The sequence below is a fragment of the Ictidomys tridecemlineatus genome, chromosome 6, assembly GCF_052094955.1.
Source record: "Ictidomys tridecemlineatus isolate mIctTri1 chromosome 6, mIctTri1.hap1, whole genome shotgun sequence".
Lineage (NCBI taxonomy): Eukaryota > Metazoa > Chordata > Mammalia > Rodentia > Sciuridae > Ictidomys > Ictidomys tridecemlineatus.
The window spans coordinates 81,668,835-81,688,954 of NC_135482.1; the positions used below are offsets into that span (position 1 = coordinate 81,668,835).

The 20,120-nt window shown below is 37.0% G+C and overlaps 1 protein-coding gene across 15 annotated transcripts in view; it reads right to left on the reverse strand.

Annotated features, from left to right (window-relative positions):
- The window catches only part of Ppfibp1 (PPFIB scaffold protein 1), a 234,677-nt gene that overhangs the window by 48,771 nt on the left and 165,786 nt on the right, over nucleotides 1-20,120 (reverse strand). For 14 of the 15 annotated variants that reach the window (XM_078015004.1, XM_078015003.1, XM_078015001.1 and 11 more), the window contains 5 exons: nucleotides 19,868-19,966; nucleotides 18,180-18,385; nucleotides 5,656-5,742; nucleotides 3,629-3,742; nucleotides 2,463-2,594 (listed from right to left, as the gene is read on the reverse strand). In XM_078015004.1, the coding sequence (XP_077871130.1) occupies nucleotides 2,463-2,594; nucleotides 3,629-3,742; nucleotides 5,656-5,742; nucleotides 18,180-18,385; nucleotides 19,868-19,931 (603 nt within the window). In that variant the 5' untranslated portion in view covers nucleotides 19,932-19,966. Of the gene's footprint in view, nucleotides 1-2,462; nucleotides 2,595-3,628; nucleotides 3,743-5,655; nucleotides 5,743-18,179; nucleotides 18,386-19,867; nucleotides 19,967-20,120 lie in introns of those variants that run through there. The other variant, XM_078015007.1, reaches the window with a different exon arrangement.

Genomic DNA, 20,120 nt, shown 5'->3' on the forward strand with positions numbered 1-20,120 from the left:
ACTAGAAAAACTAGGGATAACAGGAACATATCTCAACATCGTAAAAGCTATCTATGCTGAGCCCCAGGCCAACGTCATTTTAAATGGAGAAAAATTGAAAGCATTCTCTCTAAAAACTGAACAAGCCAGGGATGCTCTCTTTCTTTCCATATGCAACAAAATGAAAAGTAAACCCCTATCTCTCAACATGCACAAAACTCAATGCAAAATGGATCAAGGACCTAGGAATTAAACCAGAGACACTTCATCTATTGGAAGAAAAAGTAAGCCCAAATCTCCATCATGTCAGATTAGGCCCCAATTTCCTTAATAAGACTTCTATAGCACAAGAATTAATATCAAGAATAAATAAATGGGATGGATTCAAACTAAAATGCTTCTTCTCAGCAAAAGAAACAATCTGTGAGGTGAATAGAGAGCCTACTAATTGGGAACAAATTCTTACCACATGCGCGTCAGATAGAGCACTAATCTCTACAATATATAAAGAACTCAAAAATCTTAGCACCAAAAAACAAATAACCCAATTAATAAATGGGCCAAGGAACTGAACAGACACTTCTCAGAAGATATACAATCAGCCAACAAATATATGAAAAAATGTTCAACATCTCTAGCAATTAGAGAAATGAAAATCAAAACTACTCTAAGATTTTACCTCACTCCAGTCAGAATGGCAGCTCTTAAGAATCCAAACAACAATAAGTATTGGCGAGGATGTGGGGAAAAAAGCACACTGCAGGTGGGACTGCAAAATGGTAGAGCCTATTTAGAAAGCAGTATGGAGAATCCTTCGAACACTGGGAATGGAACCACCATTTGACCCAGCTGTCCCTCTCCTTGGTCTATACCCAAAGGACTTAAAAACAGCATACTATAGGGACACAGCCACATCAATGTTTATAGCAGCACAATTCATAACAGCTAAACTCTGGAGTCAACCCAGATGCCCTTCAATAGATGAATGGATAAAAAAAATGTGGCATATATACTCAAGGGAATATTATTCATCAATAAAAGAGAATAAAATCACAGCATTTTCAGGTAAATGGATGGAACTGGAGAATATAATGCTAAGTGAAATTAGCCAATTCCCCAAAACACAAATGCCGAATGATTTCTCTGATTTAAGGATGCTGATTCATAATATGCTGTGGTGGGGTGGGGGTGGGGGTGGGGGAATAGAAGGATTACATAAACTCTAGATAGGGCAAAGGAGAAAAGGGGAGGGATGGGAAGGGAAGGGGTACGGAGGTAGGAAAGAAGGTGGAATACAATGGTCATCATTACCTTAAGTACATGTATGAAGACACGAAGGACGTGACTCTACTTTGTGTATAATCAGAGATGAAAATTGTGCTCTATACATGTAATATGAATTGTAATGCATTCTGCTGTCATATGTAACAAATTAAAAATTTAAAAAATAAATAAAAGAAAGGATTAATATTTCAAATCAAAGTCCCCAAATAAAAATTACCATTAGCATTTAGCAATAAAATTCATTATAATTAAAGTTGACTTGCTTATTTTTTTTCCTTTAATTGTTGGTTGTCCAAAACATTACATAGATCTTGATATATCATATTTCACATTTTGATTCAAGTGGGTTATGAACTCCCATTTTACCCCGTATACAGCTTGCAGAATCACATCAGTTACACTTCCATTGATTTACATATTGACATACTCATGTCTGTTGTATTCTGCTGCCTTTCCTATCCTCTACTATCCCCCCTCCCCTCCCCTCTTCTCTCTCTAGCCCCTCTACTGTAATTCATTCCTCCCCCTTGTATTATTTTTCCCTTTCCCCTCACTTCCTCTTGTATGTAATTTTGTATAACCCTGAGGGTCTCCTTCCATTTCCATGCAATTTCCCTTCTCTCTCCCTTTCCCTCCCACCTCTCATCCTTGTTTAATGTTGGTCTTCTTCTCATGCTCTTCTTCCCTAGTCTGTTCTTAGTTACTCTCCTTATACCAAAGAAGATATTTGGCATTTGTTTTTTAGGGCTTGGCTAGCTTCACTTAGCATAATCTGCTCTAATGCCATCCATTTCCCTCCAAATTCTATGATTTTGTCTTTTTTTAATGCAGAGTAATACTCCATTGTGTATAAATGCCACATTTTTTTTATCCATTCATCTACTGAAGGGCATCTAGGTTGGTTCCACAGTCTTGCTATATTTTGGTGCTGGGGATAGAACGCAGGGTCTTGTGCATACTAAGCATTTGCTCTACTACTGAGAAGTAGGATGAAAGTACATGGTAATGAGCTACTTCTCCTTCACACCTTCAGGGAATTTCAACTTTGCCCTAGGAGAGAGTGAGTGTGTGTGTGTGTGTGTGTGTGTGTGTGTGTGTGTGAGAGAGAGAGAGAGAGAGAGAGAGAGAGAGAGAGAGAGAGAGAGAGAGAGAGCGAGAGCGAGAGAGCGACAGACAGACAAAAAGAAGGGGTCACTTACCTCTGTGTCTCGAAATCTGTCTTCATAATCCAGTCTGTCCTTCTCTACAGCTGACAGTTTTAACTTCAAGTTGGATATTTCAGCCATCAGATCCAACTTCTGAGTTTCTAAGGATGTCCTACTCAGAAGCTCCTATTAGAATATAAGAAACACATTCAGAAGTTATTTTATTATAAATGTCCACAGGTAAATTTGGGACATTTCTGATTGCAAAGCAGCAAAGATCTGAAGTAAGAGGGTACCTTGAAGAATAATTACTAGACATACGTACTTTTAGATTATTTATTATTCTCTGAAGAGAACACATATCAGTTTATTAAAGCAGATACACACACATACACACACACACACACACACACACACCTTTTTTTTTTTTTTTTTTAAAGACAGGGTTTGCTAAATGGCCCAGGCTGGCCTCCAGAACTCAGCCTCTGCAGTACCTGAGATTACAGGAGTGCACCCCTGCACTCAGTTCTTATCTATTCTTTTTTTTCCTTGGTACAAGGGATTGAACCCATGATAAGCCTGTACTCTACTACTGGGTTACACCCCCAGATCCTTTACATATTCCTAAGCCTGATGATGATGATGATGATGACGATGAGGACGACACGTCTGCTATGTACCAGGTACTGATGTGACATATATTAAGTGATTCCATCGCCTCAAAAGTCTTGTGAGGTAGAAACCCTTATCCTCATTCATCAGAAGAGGAAACTGAAGAACAGAGAGGTTAAGAACTTGTCAAAGTTCCATGGCAAGGAAATAACAGAGCAGGAATTCAAACTAAGCTGTTTTGCAACAGTGATTTTATTTTGTCCACAACCTATAGGGCCTCTCCTATATGAGCACTATGTGTGCATATGTACAAGTTTTTTCCCAATAACATAGGCCATATATAGTGATTATCTTTTCCTTAATCATAAAATATGTCCATGATTGAGTTAGGGAATTGTGTGAATGCAAAAAGAAGAAAATAACCTACAATTCCATTAATATTTTGATTCTAATTAAACACTTTTTGTCTATGTAGTTTGGGACCCTCTTACTCTAGTTTTTTGCTTAAGATGTGCCAGTCAGAGTGAGTCTGGAAATTTGCTGCTCCATCAGAGTAAAGACAGACACATCTCACCACCATCTCTACCCTCATCAGCTTGTACACATACCTGCTGCAGCATTTCTTCTGTGGCATTCAGTTTCTCTCTGTGCTCTTCAAGACAAAACTCCAAATCTCGAATCTTCTCTCCCTGAGCCTCCACCTGGTCTGTTAACACACTGACCTATATTTATAGTAATATACTGCAATGAGTGAGAAAGAATTTAGGTTCCACTAGGTGTGATGGTACACTCTTACAATCCCAGCAACTTAGGAGGCTAAGGCAGGAAGAGTACAAGTTGAAGGTTAGCCTGGAACCTAGCCAGATCCTGTCTTAAAATTAAAAAAAAAAAAATCGTATGGGATGTAGCTCAATGGTAGAATGCTTGCTTAGTATGTTTGAGGCCCTAGGTTTGTTCCTAGGACCACACCCCTGGCCCCGCAAAAAAGGAAGGAAGAAAAGAAAAAAGAAAAACAGAATTTGGATTCTATTGGCATACTTTATTTCTCTAAGTGAATACAAACTAGAATAATCTCACTACTCATGGTGGTAAAGAAAAACAATCTGAGGGGCTGGGGTTGTGGCTCAGCGGTAGAGCGCTTGCCTAGCTTGTGAGATGACCTGGGTTTGATCCTTAGCACTATATAAAAATAAATAAATAAAGGTATTATGTCCAACTACAACTAAAAAATAAATATTTAAAAAAAAAGAAAAAGAAAAGCAAAACAATCTGAGAAGACTACAGAGGTCTTTTACAGTACTATTTACATGTTGCTTCTGGATCTAAGAATTCCTGTTCAGTTTATGAGAAAATTAGTGCTGACTGGGGATGTGTAATGCTTTATAGATTTCAATCATTGATGAAAAAATTTATGAACACAAATTCTGTTTGGGGGAATGTAGGAAATAGTATTAGAATGGAAGAGAGGAAATGAAGTTAATATTTGAAGCAGATATTGTCAAGGAGTATTCAAATATGATGCTTGAAGAATAAGGAAAAGAACCCAGGGAATTTAAATTCCACAATATCTTTCAAGATCACACTGACTGCAAATGTATTCAAAGCCAAGATGCAGAGCTAGGGGTGTAGCTCAATGCTAGAGAATGTGCTTAGCATGCATAAAGCCCTGGTTCAAGTCCAAGTATTAAAAAACAAACAAACAAACAAAAACACACCCAGGGTACAATGAAACATATTCAAAGATCCACAAGAAACTGTAGGCTTACTCCTTCATCCTTAGTACTTATTGAGATCTACATGTTTTTCCTCACTGATCATCAGCCTAATAAATATAATAATATAATAAATATTCATTTAGTCAAAATACCAAAGTAAAAATTACTTGTCCAAACACTATGAGGAAGTAAGTAAATTTAGTCTACAAGCAGGATTCCACTCACTGTTGTGTTCTGTTTGACCCATGGTATCATTTTATAAATAGAAAAATTATACATATATTCATATTCAGAAATTATAACATTGATATTTTTATACTACAGCTATATATTTGAATTTCTGTTACATATTAAAACATCAGATCAAATGATGGATGATATTAGAAAGTCAGATCAGATGATAGTGAGCTTGTATTCAGACTGGCCTTGAAGGGCTGAGGCTAAGAACTGCTCCCTCTAGGCTGGATACACACTCCACCACCATCCTCACTACTTCCTAGTGTGTACAGATGGTCTACTGCATTTTTATTTAGCAACCTTGTTGTTGTAAGTATCTGAACTGACCATCTCAATTTAAAATCATCTTGTAAGTACAGGCTTCCCTTGGTATCTGTGTGGGATTTGTTCCAGCATCCCTGCAAATACCAAATCTGTAGAAGCTCAAATCCTTATATAAAACAGCATAGTATTAAATATGGTCTATGAACATCCTCCCATATGCTTTAAATCACCTCTAATTACCTAACACAATGTAAATGCTATGTAAACAGTTGTCATATATATTGTTTAGGAAATAATGACAAGGAAAAAAAAAAGTCTGTACATGTTTAGAACAGCTTCAATTTTTCCAAATATTTTTGATCCAAAGTTTGGAGGGCCAACTGTACATCATGAGAAAAGTAACATTTAAAATTACTTGCCTGAAGAACAAGGGATTCTTTATCGTTTTCTAAGCGAGCTAGCCTTTCTTGATATACATCTCCATTCCCAGGTAAGTGTCCGTTTGTCTGAAAAAGGAAATAATAATGTTAAGACTGACTCTCCTTTTAGATTGATGTTGTGAGTAAATTTTAGTACAAGGAAGTGGAATTACATTCAGCACAGCTGTCACTGTCATTAATGGAATATATGAGAATTCATTTACTTATATACATCAGAAAGGCATATTGGACATTTGGATATGACTTTATCAACCTAAACAACTTCTTAACAATCAGAAAATAATGACTCTCAGGAACAGCATTACTTATACTCTTCAGTGACAACTGACACACTCTCAGAATCATACAAGGTCTTGAGAGTGTATGGTGGGGTCTGATATCACTGTTTTCCCTGAACCCTCAGTATCACTAATTCTGAGTGTAGAGAGAGGTTCAGACCTTCGACACTCTTCTATTCCCACTATATCCATCCCCAGGCTCCACATCCAGGATAGCAGATGCCTGCCTTTAAGTAGGAGAGAATAGGGGCAACTTAAACCATGGGCTTCTTCCTGTTCCCTCAGGTCTTCTAATCTCAGGACAAACGTTCCCTACTTCTTTGAAGCCTTGAGTCCTGGAAGCCTTTCCTTCTTCTCCCAAAAGCTTAACCATTCAGTGAACACTCATAGCACTGACTCTGCTTATCAGTGTCTTACCACTTTCTCTCTTCACCTCGTTAACTTCTTGTGAGTTTGTTTGTTCATGTAATGTCATGTTCAGCTCCTGGGAAAAGCCCCTAAACTGGTATCCTCTTATAACTTCCATAGCATCTGGCTTAGTGCTCTGCACATACTGACACTCAAATCTTTCTTTTCTCTCCTGCTTCCTTTTTTTTTTTTTTTTAAAAAAAGTCAGATTTGTGTATATTTATACCACATGCATGGTACAAATGCCAAAAGAGGTATAGATTAAGAAGGAAGTATAGATTCCTTTTCTCAGCCATCTCACTGGCAAGTGACTTGAAAAGCTCACAAAGAGCAGAAGTGTAAAAATACCACTTTAACATATAATATATGATTTGTGTCTTGTAATCTCATTTAATTAGTTCACAATCATCTAATATGCAATCCTCACAGAATTTCTAGATTCTTTATTCAAATACAACAGAAATAAAAGCTAGCTGGAGTCCAGAATGGATAGATGGGGCCATCCAGAGTTCAGCTGAAAAAGCAAGTAACACCTTTAGAACCATAGGAAAAATACAAACTTACAAACTGTATATCAGATGTTATATCTGATATGACATTTATTATTTTTCCAATTAACTTGTGCCATTGTTCTACCTTTCCAATTACTGCAGTTTCCAGTATTATTTCTGGGAATAACAAAAGTTATTTGTTGGGAAGGAAAAACCAAACAAAAATGAGGCTTCATCAACAACAAAACCCCAAATTTCAGGATGTTTTTTTCTACAAACTTAGGCATGCTGGATCATATTTCCCAAGAGGCCAAAGAAAAATCAGAAGCTAATTTAGTAAGTGTGCAATGTACATTTAGGGTAGATAAAAAAAATTAAGATCAGCTATTTGACCCCATACCTATACAATTACCACTACATAACTCTGTTCATGTTGTTAACTCAAGTGCCCAGAATTAAATTACAAGAGTCTGAAGGAGTGGTCTGAATGACTTCCATCCCTGTGGACTGCTGCAAAGGAAATTCACATAACTTCTAAAGGACAGTTTTTTGGAAAACAGCCAGGAGGCATAATGCATGTTCTCAATTGAAAAAGTGCTGAGACAGGCCCAGTATAACTTTAAATCCCTCATTTTTTTTTTTATTGTTGGTCGTTCAAAACATTACACAGTTCTTAATACATCATCTTTCACAGTTTGATTCAAGTGGGTTATGAACTCCCAACTTTACCCCGTATACAGATTGCTGTTTCACATCAGTTACCCTTCCATTGATTGACATATTGCCTTTCTAGTGTCTGATGTATTCTGCTGTCTGTCCTATTCTCTACTATCCCCCCTCCCCTTTTCTCATCCCTGTTTAATGTAAATCTTCTTCTCAAGCTCTTCGTCCTTACCCTGTCCTTGTTTACTCCCCTTATATCAAAGGGGTCATTTGGTATTTGTTTTTTAACAATTGACTAGCTTCACTTAGCATAATCTGCTCTAATGCCATCCATTTCCCTCCAAATTCTATGATTTTGTCGTTCCTTAATGCAGAGTAATACTCCATTGTGTATAAGTGCCACATTTTTTTTATCCATTCATCTATTGAAGGGCATCTAGGCTGATTCCATAATCTTGCTATAGTGAATTGTGCTGCTATGAACATCGTTGTAGCAGTGTCTCTGTAACATGCTCTTATTAGGTCTTTAGGGAATAGACCGAGAAGGGGAATAGCTGGGTCAAATGGTGGTTCCATTCCCAGCTTTCCAAGAAATCTCCATACTGCTTTCCAAATTGGCTGTACCAATTTGCAGTCCCACCAGCAATGAACAAGAGTGCCCTTTTCCCCGCATCCTCTCCAGCACTTATTGTTGTTTGACTTCCTAATGGCTGCCAATCTTACTGGAGTGAGGTGGTATCTTAGGGTAGTTTTGATTTGCATTTCTCTAACTGCTAGCGATGGTGAGCATTTTTTCATGTACTTATTGATTGATTGTATGTCCTCCTCTGAGAACTGTCTGTTCAGGTCCTTGGCCCATTTATTGATTGGGTTATTTGTAATCTTATTGTCTAATTTTTTGAGTTCTTTGTATATTCTGGTTATTAGGGCTCTATCTGAAGTGTGTGGATTAAAGATTTGTTCCCAGGATGTAGGCTCCCTGTTTATCTCTCTTATTGTTTCTTTTGCTGAGAAAAAACTTTTTAGTTTGACTAAGTCCCATTTGTTGATTCTAGTTGTTAACTCTTGCGCTATGGGTGTCCTATTGAGGAATTTGGAGCCCGACCCCACAGTATGTAGATCATAACCAACTTTTTCTTCTATCAGATGCCGTGTCTCTGATTTAATATCAAGCTCCTTAATCCATTTTGAGTTAACTTTTGTGCATAGCGAGAGATAGGGGTTCAGATTCATTTTGATGCAAATGGATTTCCAGTTTTCCCAGCACCATTTGTTGAAGATGCTATCCTTCCTCCATTGCATGCTTTTAGCCCCTTTATCAAATATAAGATAGTTGTAGTTTTGTGGATTGGTTTCTGTGTCCTCTATTCTGTACCATTGGTCCACCCGCCTGTTTTGGTACCAGTACCATGCTGTTTTTGTTACTATTGCTCTGTAGTATAGTTTGAAGTCTGGTATCGCTATACCGCCTGATTCACACTTCCTGCTTAGCATTGTTTTTGCTATTCTGGGTCTTTTATTATTCCATATGAATTTCATGATTCTTTTATCTATTTCTACAAGAAATTCCATTGGGATTTTGATTGGCATTGCATTGAACTTATAGAGAACTTTTGGTAATATCGCCATTTTGATGATGTTAGTTCTACCTATCCATGAGCAGGGTATATTTTTCCATCTTCTAAGGTCTTCTTCTATATCTTTCTTTAGGGTTCTATAATTTTCATTATATAAATCTTTCACCTCTTTTGTTAGGTTGATTCCCAAGTATTTTATTTTTTGGGGGGATATTGTGAATGGAGTAGTTGTCCTCATTTCCGTTTCAGAGGATTTGTCACTGATATACAGGAATGCCTTTGATTTATGCGTGTTGATCTTATATCCTGCCACTTTGCTGAATTCATTTATTAGCTCTAATAGCTTCTTTGTAGACCCTTTTGGGTCTGCTAGGTATAGGATCATATCATCTGCAAATAGTGATAATTTAAGTTCTTCTTTTCCTATTTTTATGCCTTTAATTTCTTTCGTCTGTCTAATTGCTCTGGCCAGTGTTTCGAGGACTATGTTGAACAGAAGTGGTGAGAGAGGGCATCCCTGTCTTGTACCAGATCTTAGAGGGAATGCCTTCAATTTTTCTCCATTCAGAATGATGCTGGCCTGTGGCTTATCGTAGATTGCTTTTACAATGTTGAGGTATGTTCCAGTTATCCCTAATTTTTCTAGAGTTTTGAACATAAAGGGATGCTGTACTTTGTCGAATGCTTTTTCTGCATCTATCGAGATGATCATATGGTTCTTATTTTTAAGTCTATTGATGTGGTGAATAACATTTTAAATCCCTCATTTTGATTACGAATACTAACAGGCATCTGGTTTTAAAATGACACACAAGCAACTTTTTATAAACATACTTCTCATCAGGAAGAAAAAAAATGCTTTCTGTTCATTGAAGACAAGAACTAAAACTTTTCTTTTTCCTTTTTTTAAGTGATGAGATTTTTGCCATGTTGCCCAGGCTGAACACTGGGCTCAAGTGACCCTCCTGTGTCAGTAACCCAAGTAGCTAAGGCCAAGTACCTGGGCACTCCACCAAAGTATATTCTTATTCTTTAGTATGCTGGGGGTTGAACTCAGGGCCTCATGCATGTATGCATGCACTCTACCAGTGAGCTATCCCCCTAACTCCTTTTTTTCTGATTGGAAGAAATGTACCCAGATTAGCAGAGTTTCCTTTCAAACTATTAAGTATGACAGAGAAATGGATGTTCCAAAATCAGTTCATCAAAATAAAACAAATGATTAAAACTGATTCAAAATGAGCAAAATTATGTTTCTCAATATACTCACACTTATAAACACTTGTTGTACTCAAGATTAGTTTAAAGTTTTTAAAACATTTTTTAAAGCAAAATTTAAGAGTCACTGTTGGAATAGTTACATACTTGTGTTAACTTATTCATGTAGGAAAAGATCTGTTCTACCTACTAATACCTCTACCATAAGACTGTGTTGGAGGTATATCTATTAGGTTAATACCTTGTCATCTCCATTCTTCCTTCAACTCCTGTGCTCCAGTATCAGATCACTCAAAACCTTCCCAAATATGGCATGCTTTTTCACATACTGATTCCTTCTGCATGAAATGTCTTTCTTTTCTTTTCCTATTTTTTTCTGAGGCTTTAGGGTCCATTTCCACTGGGAGGTGGTAGGTGAGGTCTTCCTTGAAATAATGGTTCACTTCTGTGCAAGTTACAGCATCAAATGCACCTTCATTACAGCAGGCATCACATGAAATGGACTAAGTTTACACTTCACTATGGATGTGTCCCTTTCTCAAGCAGATTCTACATTCTTTATGAGTAGATTCATCTTGTACCTAACACCATAGGTATTAACTAAATAATTGCTGAATGAAGGAACAATGATGTGTGTTTGACAAACACTGGTTGAATGTAAGATGAATGCATGTTCATTTTTAACCTGGTCTTCTTGCTTCTTGGTAAGACTTTTATTCACGTGTCCCTCCAACCATGTATTACTCCATGGCTAGCCTCTGGATGAGCTCCTTTCTCCTTGTGCCTGTGATCCTTCACCACTATGCTTAGGAGGTGGTCTTGGAGCCTTTTGGATGGACAAGTTGGCACCTTTCTTACACAGTTTTTTAGTACACATTTCACTACATTTACTTCTCCATCTTTCCTTTCTTCCAGCCAGTGTCCGGGGAACTAAAAGCTCAACATTACCCTTCTATTTGGAACTCTGATTTCCTGTTTCCTTTAGACCATCCTCTATACTTAAGCATTGTGCAACCCCTATTGACCTACATCCATTTGAAAGTTTAAGTCAAACTGGAATCAATGAGGATTTCAAAGTACAACATCCAAATAATGGTGTATATGGAGGATCAAGTGGAAATCCAGCTCTGAAACAGCAGTGAGACTTTAGGAAATGTATGGTGTTCATCAGATTATCCTGGCATGGGGGAAAGAAAAACATCTAAAAAGCTATAATCTTCATAGAATTATTGAATCAAGAACTAGCCAGTAATCTCACCTGGAAATGTGAATTTTCTGAACACACATGGCAAGTGCTATTAGAGTACCACCTACCTTACTCTATTATACATTAGAGTACCAACTACCTTACTCTTCACCATCTAAGTGAAATCTTTCTTATAAATTTTCTTTGAATTAAGTATTAAAAATGCAAAATCAAATGTAATAACTTTTAGTATTTTCCTTTTGTACTTGTTTAAAACTTTATTAGAAAATTCAAATACATGTAAAATTAGACTATTTTAAAACCCCATGCACAAACAGCTTAATTTCCATAGTTATTCATTCATGTAAGTGGAAGTCTTTGCCTGTTATTTCCACTTAGAGTATTGTTTTCCCTTGATTTTCTGGGTTCTATTGGTTTGCATTAGACTACAGTTTTCTTCCTTGTTTTCCCATCTTCATTTTGCTTTTTTCTTTCTTCCTGGGCTCTATTCTCCTATCTAAATCCAAAATCAACATACAAGGCCGTGATTTGTCACAATGATAGTTATTTAGAAAACAGCAACATAATTTGAATGCAATAGACCCAAATCAGGGTGCTATCTAAATAAAAATGGGGGGGGGGAACCCCAGTCCTTTTATAAGGACACTAAATGTGAATAAATAGTTAGACTAGTATTACTACATATACATAAATACACATATCCTACCCAGTGTCCTTATTGTTAAAAGCAGTTTTAAAAACTGTTTCACAGTCTTGACACACAATTTTATTTTTAAAAGTTCAGCATTGAGGGGGGAAACATGAGGCTCAATCCACTAAGTCTCCTTTAATTAGATATTATCTCTAGTCACTAAAAGACATGTCTACTACTAGAGTGTTTCTTGCCCTCATCAGAATTATAACTCTACTACTGTGATTAAACATTTATTGCATATCTGCTTTGTGTTAGACATTGTTCAAGGAGACTGAGACTTGAATCCTTCAGCCATCAATACTGAAATCATATTTCACTTGAGTCCAACAGAATAAAGCATCTCACACAGTTTGTGTCCAAGAAAGAAAGAGCACAATACCAACAATATTGGAAATCAGTCTTCCGGCAGAGACAGCAATCTGTTCCATGTCCTCTCACCAGATGTGATGGAATGAGGGTATGTGAGTGGCAAAGCTTCATCTTTATGCTGTACATAGGTAATACTCTCAGGGCCACTCCGGTTGCCATTCAATCATCCCTTCCGATTTGCCAGTGCCTATAGTGTACTACTATACCTCTAACTCTAGGTTAGTCCTGCAAACAGCTCGCTTGTTTTTTCCCCTCCTAAGTTTCTATTGTAACTCAAAAGATTAAATAAGATCCTCAAACAATAGGAACAATCTCTTTAGAAGCCCTCTGTTTATCCCCCAAATCTCATCATTATTTCTGCTCAAAAAGAAAAAAAGGAGGGAAAAAACTCACATATACTTCATCACACCCACAAAGCCCAACCAAACCCTTCAGCTATAAAAAACATTAGTTTATTAAGTGCTGTCAGAACATGCTTCAGAGACAGAACCTTAGGACAAGCTTAAATGCACCCTGCACTTTTCAAGTAGAGCTTCACATGTAGTCAAAAACAGACAATGGATTTTACTTTTGTTTGTTTTTCTGAGTTTTATTTTCTCAGTGTTTACTTTCAATAGACAGAGAGTTAAACCAGAGTAAAAACCAGTGCTCTGGAGTGAGAAAATCAGGTGGCCAGTCTCCAAAATTTACTATTGAAAAAGTTAAACTACACCCGAAATTCTGCCTCAAAAAGCAGATGCCATGTACTGTCATCTGCCAGTCATGACAGAAATATCTTGAGAGTCTTCTTTTACAGCATTTAGGTATTCTGTTACCAAAATATCAATTGCCAATACACAAAGGCTGCTTGGTTTTACAGTTAATGCATACAAAGCATCCTGGCATGTGTGTAGCCATGGCTGTTGCAGGGTGAGCAAGTTGGACAGATTTCCTAGTGTCTCCTAAAAGGCTCTTATAGATATATCTTGCTTGAGTGAGAAAGACAAGCTCTGGTCCCCCAGATATTATTTGTATGCAGATCATGATTCTTGAAGCTTCTGCAATTGGGAAAAGGCTACATGTTGAGAGTACATTATCCTGATCAGAGGTATATTCCAAAGTTCTGAGTTGATAAAGAAATGAAGGTCCCCGAGTCCCGAGTAGACAAGCGCCAGCTCCTATCCTGGTGTAGTAGCACAGTCAGTCATTCATTTACCCATCTCATTCATTTATTTGATATTTGTTGAAAGCCAACTATGCGACAGGATGCATATCCAGCAAAAAGCGTCTGTCAACTTTGGGAAGGATAATACAAAGCAAGAAAAAATGTTGTCCCTATTGTCCTTCTCACTTATTGGTTCTTTACTCACTCACATACTTACATACAGTAACAGAGAAAGCTCCTTCCATTCAATCCTAACAAATACCAGCAGTCTGGGATACCATTAAAAGTACACCTCTCATCTCTTACTCTGCCCTGGCCTCTCAACTGAGAATTCTGCTGACTTGGTCAATTTGTTTTCCTATGCTGAACCTCAGAGGCAAACTGCTACAATTTTAGCTAGGATGTCTCCCTGAGATACTGCATAACTCAGATGACTGTGATCCTTTATAGGACACAAGCTTAAGATGTATCTTGTTTGCCAAGGCTTGAAAAAATATCTTCCAGAGGCACACATGAAAAGAGAGGCTGGTCAGAGAGCAGCAGGGGTGGGAGGAGGGTGGGATGGAATGAACTGTGCAGCAAGGAGTCAGGGACCCAGGGAATATTGCCAGCAGCCCTGGGGAGAACATATCCCATGGTTGAATTCTTTAACAAGTATTCATACTTTTACAGAAACTTTTTTGTGGGGGCGGGGGGGGGGGGTTCTTAATGGGTCCCTTTAGTTAACTTACATGTTATGCTTATTGATAAATTTTGGCTTGTTTCTACATTTTTTCCCATACTGGAAATTGAACTCAGGGGGCACTCTACCACTGAGGTATATCCCCAACCCTTTTTATTGTTTTTGCTTTGAGATAGGGTCTCACTAAGTCACCCAGGTTGGTCTTGAACTTGTTGATCCGCCTGCCTCAGCCTCCCAAGTCCCTGGATTACCAATGTGAGCCATTGTGACTCATGGTGTTTTTTTTTTTTCATTTATGAACTTTAATAGATCATACATAGATGGGATATAATTTCTCATTTTTCTGAGTGTATATGTTTGCAGAATCATATTGGTCATGCAGTCACATATATACATACAGTAATAATGTCTATTTCATTTTACTATTTTTCCTATCCCCACATCCCCTCCTTTTCCCTCCCATCACTTCCCTCTACCTAAGGTAATCTAAGATAACACTATTCTTCTCTAGTACCCCCACCTTACTGTGAATTAGCATCCTTATACTAGAAAAAAAAAATGGCCTCTGGTTTTGTGGGATTGGCTTATTTTGCTTAGCATGATATTCTCCAAATCCAACCACTTACTGACAAATGCCATGATTTCACTCTTCTCTAAAGCTGAGTAATATTCCATTGAGTACATATACCACATTTTCTTTATCCATTCATCTATTGAGGAACACCAAGGTTGATCCCATAGTATAGCTATTGTGAATTCAGCTGCTATAAACATTGATGTGGCTGCATCACTATAGTATATTGATTTTAAGTCCTTTGGGTATAAACCAAGGAGTGGGATAGCTGGGTCAAATGGTGATTCCATTTCCAGTTTTCTAAGGAATCTCCATAGTGCTTACCATAGTGGTTGCACCAATTTGCAGTCCCACTAGCAATATATGAGTGTACCTTTTCCACCTCATCTTTGCCAACATTTATTGTTGCCTATATTCTTGATGATTGCCATTCTTTACAGAAACTTTTAAAAATGCATATTTGGAATTAATATTATCTACTTTAAAAAAGTATACAAATAAGTAATATATTATGATAACTGAACAGATAAGAGAAGCTGGTAAGAATGCCTCATTTCCCCCATGATTTGGAGTTATCACCATAAGCGTTTTCATTCCTTTTGTTTAAAATTATATTTTTAGAACTTCTGCTGACTCTGAGATTGTCTCAAAATTAAAACTGCCACATAATCAGATGAATTTGGGATTTCATTGTCTGACCCCTTTGCTGATAAGGATCAGGTCATGGTCCTCAGTTTCATTGACTGGAAGAAAATATTGCAAGAACTTTCCAGGGTAATTCATCTAATTAGATCAAAAGTAAATGAGGGCTGGGATTGTGGCTCAGTGGTCGAGCGCTCGCCTAGCATGTGCAAGGTCCTGGGTTTGATCCTCAGCACCACATAAAAATAAGTAAATAAAGATATTGTGTTCAACTACAGCTAAAATTTTTTTTAAATAAATAAAGTAAATGAAGCATCTTTGGTTTTTGCCTCTTGTTTTATTCTTTCCTTCTCTTTGTACTTGAGAAAGCACACTTAATTTGAAAGGTTTAGGACCAAGTTAAGGGAATAGATATAAGTAAATTAGATAGGTATAAATAAATGTAACAACAACAACAATAATAAACCCTTATTTCTCTAAATCCACATTCACTTCTTGTTGCCAGTTTAGTTCAGTGAGGTATTTGTCATTTTGTGGATTCAAAATGTTAAATAACAAGATAGAAAGCAACCCAAAATACAAACCAACAAATCAGTACTCATCCAAGGAATAAACAAATGACTTTAGTTCATTTGAATATACATACTCTTCTATCATTCATAGAGTATCACTCATTATGCACATAATGATTGAGCACTTAACGTATGCCAGATGTCATTCTAGACATCAGAAATACAATGGTTTATTTTTTTTTGTGGCTTAAAGGAAAAATTCTGTAATTCATGATGCTTACATTGTGGTTGGAAAGACAGAACTAAATTATATAAATATGATAAATACATAGTACATAAGAAAGTGGTGAATGCTAAGCAAAAAGACTAAACAGGGAGAAAGAATGAATGTGAATATTTTAGACAAGATGAAAAGAGCCCCATTGAGAGTACAACTTCTGAGTAAATACCAGGAGACTGTAAGGGTGCTTGCTAGCCACCTGAAGAAAACTTTCCAGGGAGAGTGAGCAGCCGTGAATAAGCCCTGAGGCTAGTACTTGGCATGTCTGAACATCAGTGATACCATCACTGCAGTTTCTGAAAAAGGAGTAAGTGACGGACCTAACATATTCAGATATCTTCATTATCATCATTATCATCATCATCACTTTTCATCATTCTCAGAAAAACTTTAACAGAAAGATTAAGCACCACCACTGAAGGATGGATCATACAATATGCACTCAGATATAGAGAGGTAAATTGGGTGTCAATGAAAGAACATTCAGTACAGGATGGGCTGGGAGTACCAGCATTTGCTACACCTTACAAAAAAATAGTTTAGCTATAGTGTGTGCTATTAAGCCTTCCAGAGCAAGCAGCTTTTACTTTTACCACAGATCCAGAAACAGATCTTGATCCTTCCACACAAATTGTCATTAGTTTTTATATAAACAAAATTAATTCATAAACTATTCATACATCTTACTAAAAATTAAGTATCCTTTAAATATTTGAAAATACCACCTCTCCTATCTTTGAATCTGTTTTGTGATATTCTTTAGATTTTAAGTGTCCAACACATATCTTTTAAAAGGCGGAGGGGGGCGCAGTGCTGGGGGTTGTGGCTCAGTGGTAGAGTGTTTGCCTAGCATACATGAGGCACTGGGTTTGATCCTCAGCACCACATAAAAATAGAGATATTGTTGTCCACCTAAAACTAAAAAAATAAATATTTTAAAAGCGGGGTGGTATTTACCATTGTGTCTAAAGGAAAGGCAGCTCTACCACATCATCAATTTTTGAGAAGACCTTAAAAGAAAGCTCGTTGTTCTATAAACCACTTAAAGCCCAAATCCAGAACTGGGATTGAAATGAAATGATTGGCACTAACTACTAGATGGCACTTCATATCAAATGCCACCACTAAACTTCTATTGCTTTTTTTTTTTAATTTAGAGAGAGAGAGAGAGAGAGAGAGAGAGAGAGAGAATGAATTTTTAATTTTTTTTTTTTTTTTTTTTAGTTTTTTCAGCGGACACAACATCTTTGTTGGTATGTGGTGCTGAGGATCGAACCCGGGCCGCCTCGCATATGCCAGGCGAGCACACTACCACTTGAGCCAAATCCCCAGCCCCTTCTGTTGCTTTTTGAAGTGTCTTACTCATTACACTTTCTATGGCTGAGCTATAACCTTAGCCCCTCATTATACTTTCCATAGAGAATTGTCATTGAATCATTTGTAATGAACTTCCCATTATCACTGAGACAGCATCTATTATTATATTTACAAGACCATTTGTTTTAAGCCATAACTGGTTATTCAGACACAATTTAAAAGCCAGTACTTATGAGCAAATTAGTGACAGGTTGGCACTCATAGACGGAAATGGCACTTTTTAAAAAAGTTATTCTTAAAACGAATTGGTATCTCTTAAGGGATAAAAGAGAAACTAACATGTTACCCTGTAGTTCTTTTCTAGTTCTAATTACGTATTTTATGCTTTAAATTTTGGAACAAGCAACCAAGATTCACAGCACAAATACACTGCACATGGACACTTACCATTTGACTCTGAAGCCACTCAATAAGTGTTTCTGCTGTAGAATCGGGAATCTGGCATCTCAAGCCCTCCTTCTCATCTGTTTCCATCATCTCTAACAATCCACGAAGATCTTCTACAAGGTGTAGAGCTCGCAAACTTCCCATGAATGGAGAGGTGGGAGACTGGCAATCGAAGATCCCATTGGAATATTCCAGGGCCTTAGAACCTAGATTTAAAAAAAAAAAAAAAAAAATCAGACAGAAAGCAAGAGAATTTATGATAGATAAAACATCATAGCTGAAGGGGGTAAACCACCTAATTAGTCAAAACAAGAAACAGGGTAAGACAACAATTTTATCATGTAAATCTTCCCAAGTCACAGATATTTGATGGAAAAATAAAACCATCTAATCGATGATACTTATCAATGGTGCAATATCTAAGGAGGCCAACTGTGTGGTATAAAAAGAAAAAGAACATGGTAGTCCTTGGTGTAAGGTGTGCTGTGCCCAGAAAACGACAGATAAGAAGGTGGCACAGCAATTTTGATAGAGTAATGCATTTTAGAAAACAAAAATTTTAGAGAATTTATAGTCTTCAAATTCCTTGAAAAGGAGTTATGCATGGAGGCAGAAATTTGATAGCACAATTCCAAAGACAAGAAGTCCAACTCCCAGTTAACTTGCCAGAATTTAATCTCTGAAGTTCAATGAATTACATGTGTACATTTGTATATGCAAGTGTGAGCTATGTGTATAAACATTTCCCCCTATTATTTTTTGGCAGCCTAGCATCAACTTCTCATTAGCATCAACTTTAAAAAATAGTTTTTACTATCTTTAATGTAGCTTAGTGGTAGAATGCTTGCCTAGCATATACAAAACCATGGGTTTGATCCCCACCACTCTCTCCCCACTTGGAGGAAAAAATTATGGACATTTTGTTTTCCTGTTACTTACAAGAGAAAACATTACACTGCTTAAATTCATACAACTGATCCAAAGCCCATTCTGAAAACAAGCATATATTGCTCTTTGTCTCTTTTATTTTTATTTTCTGATCTGTTCAAAATGACTTAAATTTCTGGCTTAGGAAATGGTAGATAGAGGGTTATGAAATGAAGTGAGATACAGGCTACTAGAGAGACTTCCAGGGAAAGATACTAAACTCCATTTTTGTTTGTTTGGTTGGTTGGTGTTTTGTGCTAGGGATTGAACCCAGGCATACATTACATAACTCAATGTTTTAAATAATGACACTGATGTACCTCTATGACATTTCAGGGGAGAGATCTGGCTGGCAATTAGTTATAGACCTGAAGTTTAGTGGATTGGGACTTTACCAGAGTCACTGGTAAAGTGTATATTGAAGAGAACAGATCATTCATGGATGTGGGGTAGAGCACTAACCCTCAAAATAAGGTCCATGAACCACTGACATCAGAACAGCCTGAGATGCAAATTCTTTAACCTTGATGAAAAATCTAGGATAAAATTGGAATTTTTGACATTTAAAAATAAAATTTGAGAATAATTCTGGTAGAGAATGGAGAAGAACAAAGATAAAATCATGGGGAACCTAAAGACATTGGGCAGAGAACTAATAGTGAAAATAAGACAAAGTGTAGGAAGTAATAGAAGAGTTGTAATGAAAAAGTCAAATGAGCAGAGGAACTGTTGTTATTCCATTCTTCAGAAGATCAGATTACCTGCTATAATACCATCCATCTGCTCTAGTGCCGCAGCCAGCATGTCACTTGCATCACTCATCATTTTCTTATTTTTCAATGGCAAATTTGGATGAAGATCTGAAAAGAAATAATATCATTACATGCTTAAAATGCTGCATGCCTGCTAGTGGAGTCTGCTAATTCCACTTCAAATTATAACTCCACTTGGCAGTCAAATAGAGAGAGAGAGAACTTCAGAAGTAGTGGAGCTGAATTAACTGAATTTTTTAAT